Below are 13626 nucleotides of genomic sequence, written 5' to 3'. Positions count from 1 at the left end.
ACTGCAAGGAGATCCAACCAGTCCATCCTAAAGGAGATCAATCCTGGGTGTTCATTGGAAGAACTGATGCTGAAGCTGAAACTCCAATACTTTGGCCACCTATATGAAGAGTTGACTCACTGGAAAAGACTCTGATGCTGGGAGGGATGGGGACAGGAGGAGAAGGGGACGACAGAGAATGAGATGGCTGGATGGCATCACCGACTCAATGGACATGAGTTTGAGTGAACTCCAGGAGTTGGTGATGGACAGGGAGGCCTGGCGTGCTGTGATTCATAGGGTCGCAAAGAGTCGAACGACTGAGCGACTGAACTGAACTGAACTGAAACAATAGTGAGCCCAGTTAGTACTGTTTCTGTTGTGCTTATCAAAGCCTACATCCTATATTCCATGATTGGACTTGAGCGTTCCTCAAGTTCTGTCACTTAACCAGCAGGCTGATCACTTTAGTTCTCACTTATTTCTTATTGGTTATGGGAGGATTAAATGAGTTAGCCTTCAAAAATTAATATTAGCATTATTTACTTAGATTATAAACCCTTTCTAATTATACACCTAACATAAAACACCTAGGAAGAGCCTAAATGCTTGATGTGGTTTAAGGAGATGCTGAGATAAACTTGGATAGGGAAGTTAAAGGGGCTTCCCAGGTTGTGCTAGTGATAAAGAACCATTCTGCAAATGCAGGAGACTTAAGAGACATGGGTTCGATCCCTGGGTTAAGAAGATCCCTTGGAGAAGGGCATGGCAACCCACTCTAATATTCTTGCCTGGAGAATTCCATGAACAGAGGAGCCTGGCGGACTACAGTCCATAGGGTTGCAAAGAGTCATATGACTGAAGCAACTTAGCACTGGAGCACTGGAGGGAAGTTAAAACATCCAAATATAGGCACTGCCATAGAATCTGTCCAGCACAAGACTGTCTTGCAACAGTGACAAGGCCTAATATTAACTTGAAAGTTAATGCTTTATTTCTCTTAAATCCAAAGTGTCCTTCCATATTTTGAGTTTCAGTAAATAGTGACCTTCAGTTCAGTTCAGTCACTCAGTCGTGTCCAACTCTTTGTGACCCCATGGACTGCTGCACGCCAGACTTCCCTGTCCATCACCAACTCCCAGAGCTTGCTCAAACTCATGTCCATTGAGTCGGTGATGCCATCCAACCATTTCATCTGCTGTTGTCCCCTTCTCCTCCTGCCTTCAGTCTTTCCAGCATCAGGGTCTTTTCCAGTGAGTCAGTTCTTCACATCAGGTGGCCAAAGTATTAGAGCTTCAGCTACAGCATCAGTCCTTCCAATGAATATTCAGGACTGATTTCCTATAGGATTGACAGGTTTGATCTCCTTATAGTCCAAGGAACTCTCAAGAGTCTTCTCCAACACCACAGTTCAAAAGCATCAATTCTTTGGTGCTCAGCTTTCTTTATAGTCCAACTCTCACATCCATACGTGACTACTGGAAAAACCATAGCCTCGACTATACGGACCTTTATTGGCAAAGTCATGTCTCTGCTTTTTAATATGCTGTCTAGGTTGGTCGTAGATTTTCTTCCAAGGAGCAAGTGTCTTTTAATTTCATGGCTGCAGTCAACCATCTGAAGTGATTTTGGAGCCCAATAAAATAAAGTCTGTCACTGTTTCCCCTCTATTTGCCATGAAGTGATGGGACCAGATGCCATGTTCATTGTTCTTTCAATGTTGAGTTTTAAGCCAGCTTTTTCACTTTCCTCTTTCACTTTCATCAAGAGGCTCTTTAGTTCCTCTTCACTTTCTGCCATAAGGGTGGTGTCATCTGTGTATCTGGGGTTATTGATATTTCTCCCAGCAATCTTGATTCCAGCTTGTGCTTCATCCAGCCTGGGATTTTGCACAATGTACTCTGCATATAAATTAAATAAGCAGGGTGACAATATACAACCTTGACATACTCCTTTCATAATTTGGAACCAGTCCGTTGTTCCATATCCAGTTCTAACTGTTGCTTTTTGACCTGCATACAGATTTCTCAGGAGGCAGGTCAAGATGGTCTGGTATTCCCATCTCTTGAAGAATTTTCCTCAGCTTGTGATCCACACAAAGACTTTGGCGTAGTTAATAAAGATGTAGATTTTTTCTGGAATTCTCTTGCTTTTTCAATGATCCAATGGATGTTGGCAATATGATCTCTGGTTCCCCTGTCTTTTCTAAATCCAGCTTGAACATCTGGAAGTTCTCAGTTCACGTACTGTTGAAGCCTGGCTTGGAGAATTTTTAGCATTACTTTGCTAGCATATGAGATGAGTGCAATTGTGGGGTAGTTTGAACATTCTCTGACATTGCCTTTCTTTGAGATTGGAATGAAAACTCACCTTTTCCAGTCCTGTGGCCACTTCTAGTTTTCCAAATTTGCTGGCATATTGATTGTAGCACTTTCACAGCATCATCTATTAGGATCTTTAATAGCTCAACTGGAATTCCATCACCTCCACTAGCTTTATTCGTAAGGCCCACTTGACTTCGCATTCCAGGATGTCTGGCTCTAGGTGAGTGATCACACCATGGTGGTTATCTGGATCATGAAGATGTTTTTTGTATAGTTCCTCTGTGTATTCTTCTACCTCTTAATAGTGACCACACTCGTGTCTTTTTTCTTTTTAAAAGACTTTTAAGAAAATTTTTTATAGTTGTTCTATTTGGTTATTTTTTTCTCTTGGTTCCCAATATCTTTGGTCTGTTTTCATATTCTACCTCCAGAACCTTTCCTTTTTATTTAGTCATTGAGATCTTCTCTGGTTTCGGATCTCTCATGTTATTTTTAAAAAAGCAGTGGTACACGAAGAAGATACACACAGAAGTCTAGCTGCATATGCATCTTACCTTTAATTGAGAATAGGATAAGGCAGTCTGTTTTGCTTCCAGTATCCTTACTAGTGGTGACCCCTTGGTTGGGCTTATGTTTCAGGCCATTGTTGGCCTTATGTTCCAGACCATGGCTTCTCAAGTTTCTACATTCTCTCAGAAGTTTGGCTTTGGATTGAGTTTGGGTTCAAGAGGTAAAGCTCAAACTGTACAACTTCCATTCAAGACTGCTCTGTGCTGGTCTTAATCCAGATCTTTAACACAAATCTCTGCAGACATTAAGATGTCTATCCTGTGACCTACCCCTTGCCCCTGCCCTCATCATACTTGGATCCCAGTTGGAGAAGGAGGCCCTTAAGAATACAAGCTGTTCTAACATTCTGTTTACTCAGATCTCCTGATAGTGTTAGATTATTTAGTCCTCACCTTAAATGTAACTGACTTATTGATATAAGTGGTTAAGATTGAAAGATTGGTACTTACACTAAAGATTAACATGTAGTTCAGTTCAGTTCAGTTGCTCAGTCGTGTCCGACTCTCCGCGACCCCATGAATCACAGCATGCCAGGCCTCCCTGTCCATCAGCAACTCCCGGAGTTCACTCAAACTCATGTCCACAGAGTCGGTGATGCCATCCAGCCATCTCATTCTCTGTCGTCCCCTTCTCCTCTTGACCCCAACCTTTCCCAGCATCAGAGTCTTTTCCAGTGAGTCAACTCGTCGCATGAGGTGGCCAAAGTATTGCAGTTTCAGATTTAGCATCAGTCCTTCCAATGAACACCCAGGATTGATCTCCTTTAGAATGGACTGGTTGGATCTCCTTGCAGTCCAAGGGACTCTCAAGAGTCTTCTCCAACACCACAGTTCAAAAGCATCAATTCTTCGGCGATCAACTTTCTTCACAGTCCAACTCTCACATCCATACATGATCACTGGAAAAACCATAGCCTTGACTAGACGGACCATTACTAAAGGTTAATGTAGAGTGACTAATGCCACAATTTGCTGGAATACTGTGAACCCTGCCTGGGTGGGAAAATATTACAGCTTACTGTCAGAATGTACCAGTAGCTCATTTTGTTTGTTTTAAAGAGAAGTCTGTGCCTTTACTGGCCAAACAGGTACTCAAGGCGGATGAAGCAGGAGGAGAGTGGGTGGCTCCATGCTTCCTGGGCCTGTAGGTGATGAAGAACTCAGCCAGGTAGTGTCCAGTAATCTTGGACTTGGTTTCCACCCGGGTGAAGGTCTTGCGGTTGTAGACACCCACCATCTGAGTGGGATGACTTTAGTACCTATGGCTTCTCTTTGGGTCGATCCCCAAGACTGGTCCTGCCCAGGAGCTTCTACCAAGGCCATGGGGTGCCATGCAGCTGTGTCACCCACTGGGTGCTCACCCCTGTGGGTGAGCTTGTGGAAGATCCACTGCTGCCTGCTCCCCTTCTGCTGTCTTGCTGGCTCCTCGGAGAGGGCTGTTTAGTTCTTACAGTGTTGGAATCAAGAGGGAGTCTTTGAGGTCTCAACTGCATAGTCTAGAATACACACTTTGGGGGAGACTGCCTGAATTGGGATCCTGATTCTGACACCTAGAAACTGTGTGACCTTCGGGCCTTGCATCAGTTCCCTCACCTATAGAATGGCATACTGTAAGTGCCTAATAGGATTGTGAGTCTTAAGACTTTCTGTTGAGCAGTTGCAAGTGTTTGGGATCTTGTAAATAAGAACTGAAAGAAAAACACCAATACAGTATACTAACGCATATATATGGAATTTAGAAAGATGCAAATGATAACCCTGTATATGAGACACAGATATATAGAACAGCCTTTGGGACTCTGTGGGAGAGGGTGAGGGTGGGGTGATTTGGGAGAATGGCACTGAAACACGGTATGTTGTCATATGTGAAACGAATCACTAGTTCAGGGTCGATGCATGTTATAGGATGCTCGGAGCTGGCGTGCGGGGATGACCCAGAGGGAGGATAAAGGGAGGAGGGAAGTGGGAGGGGGGTTCAGGAGGGGGAACTTATGTAAACCCGGGGCGAATTCATGTCAATATATGGCAAAACCAACCAATATAATATTGTAAAATAATTTGCCTCCAATAAAAAATTAATTACTTAAAAAAAAAAAGCCTCCTAAACATAAGAGATATTTAGGTACTCAGGTTGGCCTTTTATTTTTAAAAAAGTTGATATTATGAAAATTCCTATATTTGTTTCTTTGTTCTAAATTAATGCTAATTAATTTTCTGTAAATCCTTTCAGTTCCTCTTGGTATTTTACTTTCACTCTGTAACTTGAGGCTATCTGAGCTCTAATTGCGACCAGTTTTGTGATTGGTAGGTTAAGTGAGTGAACATTGCTGGGTTTAACTTTCTAAAATTCAGCTTCTTTATCTGCAAAATGATATTCCTAAAAGGATCTACCCCACAGGATTGCTGGGAGGATGGAGAGAATCCTGCCACTGTAGCGTGAGGTTTTAGTTACCCTGATGTGTACTCTGTTACAACTATTATTTGTGACCCCAGGCCAGTAAAAGTGGGAATAACATGATTACTCTTGTCATCCCTCATTCATTTCTAGGCTGCCACCTTAAAGACTTCGGAGATTTGAACTTTACTCCAGTTCCCAAAGATGATCTCTATAACAACTTGATAGTGAATCCTCGCTCAGTGGGCCTGGCCAACCAGGAACTAGCGGAGGTGGTTAGCCGAGCTGTGTCAGGTGGCTACAGCTGTGTCACAGTTGGAGGAGACCACAGGTAAGAGGAAGCCAGGGTGGTGGACGGGCTGGACTGCATGGTTCTTTGGGCTGATCAGTTAGCTTCTTTGTCTCAGTTTCTTCATGGAGAGTAAAATACTCTAGAATTTCTAGGGTATCATGTACATAGCATTTTCATGTCTAAGATCAGGAACCACTTGAGGCATGTAGTTTCCTTTGTAAGATGTGTCACATAGTATGAGGACAAGTTCAGAGTTAGACTAAGAAAAATTTTTAGAAGGTATGTTGCATGCTTACTTCTTGGAAAACTTCCTTAAAACTTCTAATGACTTTTCATTTTGGTTATTTAGAATTGGAGGGATCCATTGATAGGCTGAGTTTATTTTTTAAGCATTTCTGCTTATAGGTTTGTTAGAAATGCCCCCACTTGGCATGTGAATACTTTCTCTACCTCCACAGTATGGACCCTAGGTGGCTTATTGATCCTTCCTCTCAGTGAATCAGCATGCACTTTACTGAGTACTGTTCTGATGAGTTGTCAAGCAGTGCCAAGGAGTACTGTATACTTGTGATCTATTAGAATTAAATGACATAAATACACATGGAATGAGGAAAAAATACTGAATTCTACATCTCAGAAGGAAGAGATCAGTCTGGGCTGGACTAGTCAGATTTCACGGGGAGTATGATTTCTGCTAAGTAATGATTTTTTTGGTAGAAAGAAAAATGCCATGGAAGTACTAGGAATATCAAGCATTTAATAGTCTCAGTTAATCCTCAAAACCGTGCCATGAGTCAGATACTATTTTATCTAATTCACTGCTGGGTACAATGAGGGACAGAGGCTGGATAACATCTAGGGCCAGGAAGTAGTAGAGCTTGGATTCAAGTCCATTGTGACCACTATGGGCAATTAAATTGTCTTTTGAAATCAAATCTAGCAACTTCCCTGAGTTACTCAGCTTTTCAGATCAATTAACAGAACTGGAAAGACAGGTAGATTCCTCATTAAGAATAAAATTTTAGGGAAAGTAAGGAAGTCTGTCCCAGATTCTCTACTGAAATTGATTAAATAACTCAAGGTGGGTCTCTTGCTCTTAGCTCAGTGCTCTCTGAGCTCTGAGAGCTCATTTATTGTCTCTTTCATTTATTTATTATCTCTTTTCTGGTTGGCTTACTATTTAGGGACCACTTATTACTGCAATTACAATCTTTGGTTTTTCTTTTGTTTGTATCAAGATTGCAGTCCTCTCACTGCTAAAACCTAGGCCGTCTGGAAGATTCTAGAAAGGAAGGGGTGTGTGTATAATCTGAACAGCTGTTGAATATTTTAAAGAAAGAGGCATTGTTCAGTCACTCAGCTCCCTGTAACAGTGTAACATACACTACTGCTTTGATCATCAAACCGACTTAATATTATTATTATCCTTATCTTATAGAACGGGAAACAGCAGTCTAGAGAAGTTAGATGACTTGTCCTATTTCACACAGTTCTTCCTAGAAAGACCCCCAGTTTTCTGAATTGATCCAGTGCTTTTAGCACCATACCATGTTCTCTCTTGAAAAGGTCCTGCATGGCACACAGGGCTTAAAATGCTACCTCAGGGTATAATGACCAAAAGGTTGACTGTGGCTAGTTCCTAAGATGCTTAAGCTGCATTGCCCATTGCCCTGAGCACAAATTCTTTGGTTTCTGGGAAGCTTGAGCAGCTTTCCAAACACAATTTCATCAGCTGTACTCCTTCAGTTCAGACAAGACAGTTGGCTAATGTAAGCAGAGACCAAGGACAAGCAAAGCAAAAACCAGAAACACCTAACAATACTTGAATGTCATGCTAATGTATAGAACATGCAAATAAACTTCTGTTTTATTCAGTGATCTAATGAGGTCTTTAATTGGGTTGCCCTGTTAATGTCTTTTAAAACGCTGACTTCTCCTTTTAGGAAGCATCACATAATCTTTCTAAAAAGCGGTAATACAAATTTTTATTCTTAAAAAGTTAATATAACTGATTCTTTAAAAGTAATTCGTTCTTCTTGGTCTCTCAAGAGATATTAAGTAGTACTAGTGAATTGTTACATACTGATCAACTCTTTAACAGGATTTCATTTGTTGAACAAAAATTTTGGGTCCTTTTCTGGGCCAAGGCTAATGGATCCAATTAAAGGAATTTAGGGGCAGCAATGACACCTGGCACACCACAGGAATAACCAGTTGTCAGCTTTGAATCTTTAGAGCCTTCCATTTCTCCCTGTCTTTTATTCAGGATTTGTCTTTGGGAATGACAGTCCCAGGGACTCTGTTCTTATCCAAATCCAGACTCAATCTAGAGCCTCCAGACTCTGTTCTTATCCAAATCCAGACTCAATGATTTCGCCCTGAGGACAAAGTGTGAGCTGTGTTGGCTGAGGATATTTGTTATTAGTGATGTTTGCCAAGCAGGGGGCCTTTAAGATATTTTATTTGTTCTTTGCAGCCTGGCAATCGGTACCATCAGTGGCCATGCCCGACACTGCCCAGACCTTGGTGTGATCTGGGTTGATGCGCATGCTGACATCAATACACCCCTCACCACTTCATCTGGAAATCTACACGGACAGCCAGTTTCATTTCTCCTCAGAGAACTACGGGACAAGGTCTGTGGGCTGAAATGAAGAGAATGTCGAGCAGGTCGTAAGGGTTCTCCTGGGGCTCTGAGAATCTAGTTCAGTAAGACTTCTGTGAAGGACAGATTTATGGTGATGGTAGTGATGTTCCCCACTTCTTCATTTGTTCACCAAACTTATTTTGGACCAGATAGTCTAGATGCTGGGGGCATAAAGATGACTAGCACACGGGCCCTGCTCTTGGAGTGGTTCATAATCTCATCTCATAATAAAGGAATGTGGTAGTGGGCAGTACCCTCTAGTGATATGGATATACCTCCAGCCTGAAGAATTCTTGGTAAGAAGCTCCTGGGCCTCACTCCTGGACCCACCAGTCTAGAAGACAAATTAAAACCATGATTACCTCGGTAATGTTTTCCCAGGCTCTTCAGAAGACATGAGACCTCATGCTAGGCATGGACTAGAATCTGTGTATCCCTCCCCTCAGTAAGGGACCAAGTTAAACCAGGACAGTACAAAGGTTATTCATTAGGCAGAATTCACATTTTGACTCTTGGGGACTTGAAACATAACCTGGTTCCCATCTCGAGAACCAATCTGTAAACAATTCAATAGTGTGCAAAGAGGTGGAAAAGATCTAGTCAGCAGTATTCTTGCTATTTAGGTAAGTTAATGAGAAACCAAGGCCACCTTCAGTTCAGGTCATTCGCTTAGCTGTGTCTGACTCTTTGCGATCTCATGGACTGCAGCATGCCAAGGTTCCCTGTCTATCACCATACTCCTGAAGCTTGCTCAAACTCATGTCCATTGAGTCTGTGATACCATCCAACCATCTCATCCACTGTTGTCCCCTTCTCCTGCCTTTAATCTTTCCCAGCATCAGGGTCTTTTCCAATGAATCAGCTCTTCACATCATATAGCCAAAGTATTAGAGCCTCAGCTTCAGTGTCAGTCCTTCCAATGAATATTTAGGACTGATTTCCTTTAGGATTGACAGGTTTGATCTTGCAGTCCAAGGGACTCTCAAGAGGCTTCTCCAACTCCACAGTTCAAAAGCATCAATTCTTCGGCACTCAGCATTCTTTAGCGCTCAGCTTTCTTTATAGTCCAACTGTCACATCCATACATGACTACTGCAAGAACCATAGCTTTAACTAGACGGACCTTTGCTGGCAAAGTAACATCTATGCTTTATAATATGCTGTCTAGGTTGGTCACAGCTTTTCTTCCAAGGAGCAAGCGTCTTTTAATTTCATGGCTGCAGTCACCATCTGCAGTGATTTTGGACCGCAAGAAAATAAAAGCTTGTCACTGTTTCCATTGTTTCCCCATCTATTTGCCATGAAGTGATGGGACCAGATGCCATGATCTTAGTTTTCTGAATGTTGAGTTTTAAGCCAGCTTTTTCACTCTCCTCTTTCACTTTCGTCAAGAGGATCTTTAGTTCTTCACTTTCTGCCATAATGGTGGTATCATCTGCATACCTGGGATTATTGATATTTCTCCCGGCAATCTTGATTCCAGCTTGTGCTTCATCCAGCCTGATATTTTGCATGATATACTCTGCAAATAAGTTAAACAAGGAGGGGGACAATATACAACCTGACATACTTTTTCCTGATTTGGAACCAGTCTGTTGTTCCATGTTCACTTCTAACTGTTGCTTCTTGACCTGCATACAGATTTCTCAAGAGGCAGGTTATGTCAAGGTGGTCTGGTATTCCCATCTCTTGCAGAATTTTCCACAGTTTGTTGTGATCCACAGTCAAAGGCTTTGGCATAGTCAATAAAGCAGAAATACATGTTTTTCTGGAACTCTCTTGCTTTTTCAGTGATCCAATGGATGTTGGCAATTTGATCTCTGGTTCCTTTGTCTTTTCTAAATCCATATTGAACATCTGGACTGTTGAAGCCTGGCTTGGAGAATTTTGAGCATTACTTTGCTAGTCTGTGAGATGAGTGCAATTCTGCAGTAGTTTGAGCATTCTTTGGCATTGCCTTTGAGATTGGAATGAATACTCACCTTTTCCAGTCCTGTAGCCACTGCTGAGTTTTCCAAATATGCTGGCATATTGAGTGCAGCACTTTCACAGTATCATCTTTTAGGATTTGAAATAGCTCAACTGGAATTCCATCACCTCCGCTAGCTTTGTTCATAGTGATGCTTCCTAAGGCCCACTTGACTTCGCATTCCAGGATGTCTGGCTCTAGGTGAGTGATCACACCATTGTGGTTATCTGGGTCATGAAGATCTTTTTTGTATAGTTCTTCTGTGTATTTTTGCCACCTCTTCTTAATATCTTCTGTTAGGTTCATACCATTTCTGTCCTTTATTGTGCCCATCTTTGCATGAAATGTTCCCTTGGTATCAGTAATTTTCTTAAAGAGATCTCTAGTCTTTCCCATTCTATTGTTTTCTTCTATTTCTTTGCATTGATCACCAAGAAAGGCTTTCTTATCTCTCTGTGCTATTCTTTGAAATTCTGCATTCAAATGGGTATATCTTTCCTTTTCTCTTCTGACTTGAGCTTCTCTTTTCTCAGCTATTTGTAAGGCCTCAGTTCAGTTCAGTCACTCAGTCATGACCGACTCTCCGCGACCCCATGAATCACAGCACGCCAGGCCTCCCTGTCCATCACCAACTCCCAGAGTTCACTCAAACTCATGTCCATCGAGTCGGTGATGCCATCCAGCCATCTCATTCTCTGTCGTCCCCGTCTCCTCCCACCCCCAATCCCTCCCAGCATCAGACTCTTTTCCAGTGAGTCAACTCGTGGCATGAGGTTTGGCCAAAGTATTGGAGTTTCAGCTTTAGCATCAGTCCTTCCAATGAACACCATTTTGCCTTTTTGCATTCTTTTTTCTTGAGGATGGTCTTGATCACTGCCTCCTGTACAATGTCACAAAATTCTGTCGATAGTTCTTCAGGCACTCTATCAAATCTAATCCCTTGAATCTATTTGTCACTTCTGTATAATCATAAGAGATTTAACTTAGGTCATACCTGAATGGTCTAACGACTTTTCCCTACTTTCTTCAAGTCTGAACTTGGCAATAAGATTGAGTTCATGATCTGAACCACAGTCAGATCCTGGTCTTGTTTTTTCTGATTGTATAGAACTTTGGCATTAGGCTGCAAAGAATGTAATCAATCTGATTTTGGTATTGACCATCTAGTGATGTCCATGTGTAGTCTTCTCTTGTGTTGTTGTAAGAGGGTGTTTGCTATGACAAGTGTGTTCTCTGGGCAAAACTTTGTTAGCCTTTGCCCTGCTTCATTTTGTACTCCAAGGCCAAATTTGCCTGTTACTCTAGGTATCTCTTGACTTCCTACTTTTGCATTCCAGTCCCTTATAATGAAAAGGACATCTTTTTTGGGTGCTAGTTCTAGAAGTTCTTGTAGGTCTTCATAGAACTGTTCAACGTCAGCTTCTTCAGCATTAATAGTTGGGGTACAGACTTGGATTACTATGATATTGAATGGTTTGAATTGGAAATGGACAGAGATCATTCTGTCATTCTAGACTGCTCCCAAGTACTGCATTCGGTACTCTTTTGTTGAGTATGATGGCTACTCCATTTCTTCTAAGGGATTTTTGCCCACAGTAGTAGAATGGTCATCTGAGTTAAATTTGCCAATTCCAGTCCATTTTATTTCACTGATTACTAAAATGTTGATGTTCACTCTTGCCATCTCCTGTTTGACCACTTCCAATTTACCTTGATTTATGGACCTAACATTCCAGGTTCCTATGCAATATTGTTCTTTATAGCATCAGACTTTATTTCTATCACCAGTCACAGCCACAACTGGGTGTTGTTTTGCTTTGGCTCCATCTCTTCATTCTTTCTGGTGTTATTTCTCCATTCTTCTCCAGTAGCATGTTGGACATCTACTGACCTGGGAAGTTCATCTTTCATTGTCCTATCTTTTTGCCTTTCCATACTGTTCATGGGGTTCTCAAAGCAAAAATACATCTTGGGTGGCCCTACAGGGCATAGCTCATAGTTTTGTTGAGTTAGACAAGGCTGTAGTCCATGTGATCATTCTGATTAGTTTTCTGTGATTGTGTTAAGAGAAGGTATTTTATTCTTCAGAAGACTATGCTGTGTTCTCCAGCTGCCCTTCTGAATCATTTCCACTTCTGCCAGTTCTTTCCCAGATCGTGTGTTTGCTGGTTTACACATACACTGCATGTAAGAAGAGAAAGCACACCACACACAGTGATTATCTTGGGGAGACCAAGAATCCCTGATGAGTCCTTCTCTTCACAGGTACCACAGCTCCCAGGATTTTCCTGGATCAAACCTTGTATCTCTTCCCCAAGTATTGTATATATTGGACTAAGAGACGTGGACCCTCCTGAACAGTAAGTTGATACATTAGGGTTGAGTTTTGGGCCTGTCTTGGCCACTAATGTTCCATTTGATAAGTTATTTCTGGAGTCAACCTGTTGTAGGTCACTATAAAGACAAGCCCCACTCCCACACCTGATTGATAAACTGCTCTTTAGCTAAGGCTTCTTTCCTTTATATCTCACCAGTTTTATTTTAAAGAATTATGATATCCAGTATTTTTCCATGAGAGACATAGATCGACTTGGTATCCAGAAGGTCATGGAACAGACATTTGATCTGCTGATTGGCAAGTAAGTAACTACAATGGATGTCTACTTCTAGGTCCCAAACGGAACTGGGCAGACTCTCAGTGGGAAGTAAACTTTGGCCTGTCTCTTGAGGATAATGACCTTATAATTCAGAAAGAGAGACTATGAAACTTCAGTCATGCTCTTCTGGGGCTGGGAGGGAAAACAGCTCCGGTGAATTTCTCTTTAGCTCCATTTTTAATGTTTATCTTTCAAGAGGAGAAGCATTCATTGTTCCAACTTTTCTCTTCTTCCCAGCCTCAACTATTGCATCATCTGAAAGTTTTATATTAAGCAAATCTTGGTGGTATAGAAAGATGATCTGCATCAGATGCTAGTTAACATTTTCCCAGTGCTGAGTCTTCATTCTGGATGATTAATTGCCACCTTGGTAGTATACCGTTTCTTAAAGTGTTAAGAAGTATCAATAATTTACTATATAGGTGTTTACTGTATGTTACCTTCAACCATTGGATGCCTCGGCTAAACTGAAGTTGGAATTGGGAGATGGTAAGATCGCAGTCATAAATTCAGAGCTGCTGTTCTACTCTGAGAGAATAACTAACTGTAACCTAGACCAATCCAACTTCAACTAGAATTTGTCAGAACCCATGTCCTGTGGAAGTGGGGAATTCCCTCTGTTGATAGTTCTTAATGTAAGAGGCTCTAAAGCCCAGGGTAAATCAGAAATACAAACTGGAGTTAGTGTGAGACAGACAGAATCAAGGGCAAGACTATGAAGTGGTGTGTAAGCATCTAACATAATAACTCTCAGAACAGGAGATCTGGAAATCTGCTGTATTAATAAAGTACTA

The 13626-nt window shown here is 41.7% G+C and overlaps 1 protein-coding gene across 1 annotated transcript in view; it reads left to right on the top strand.

Moving 5' to 3' along the window:
• Positions 1 to 13626, top strand: part of ARG2 (arginase 2) — a 34612-nt gene that overhangs the window by 17476 nt on the left and 3510 nt on the right. Inside the window, exons 3-6 of the mRNA XM_055437404.2 lie at positions 5421 to 5598; positions 8036 to 8195; positions 12441 to 12535; positions 12710 to 12814. Coding sequence (XP_055293379.1) covers positions 5421 to 5598; positions 8036 to 8195; positions 12441 to 12535; positions 12710 to 12814 — 538 coding nt within the window. The remainder of the gene's footprint in view (positions 1 to 5420; positions 5599 to 8035; positions 8196 to 12440; positions 12536 to 12709; positions 12815 to 13626) is intronic.

Source organism: Moschus berezovskii, chromosome 9, assembly GCF_049115385.1.
Source record: "Moschus berezovskii isolate FMDL1 chromosome 9, NW_MosBer_1.0, whole genome shotgun sequence".
In the NCBI taxonomy this organism is placed as follows: Eukaryota; Metazoa; Chordata; class Mammalia; order Artiodactyla; family Moschidae; genus Moschus; species Moschus berezovskii.
This window is presented reverse-complemented; position numbering and strand designations above follow the sequence as displayed.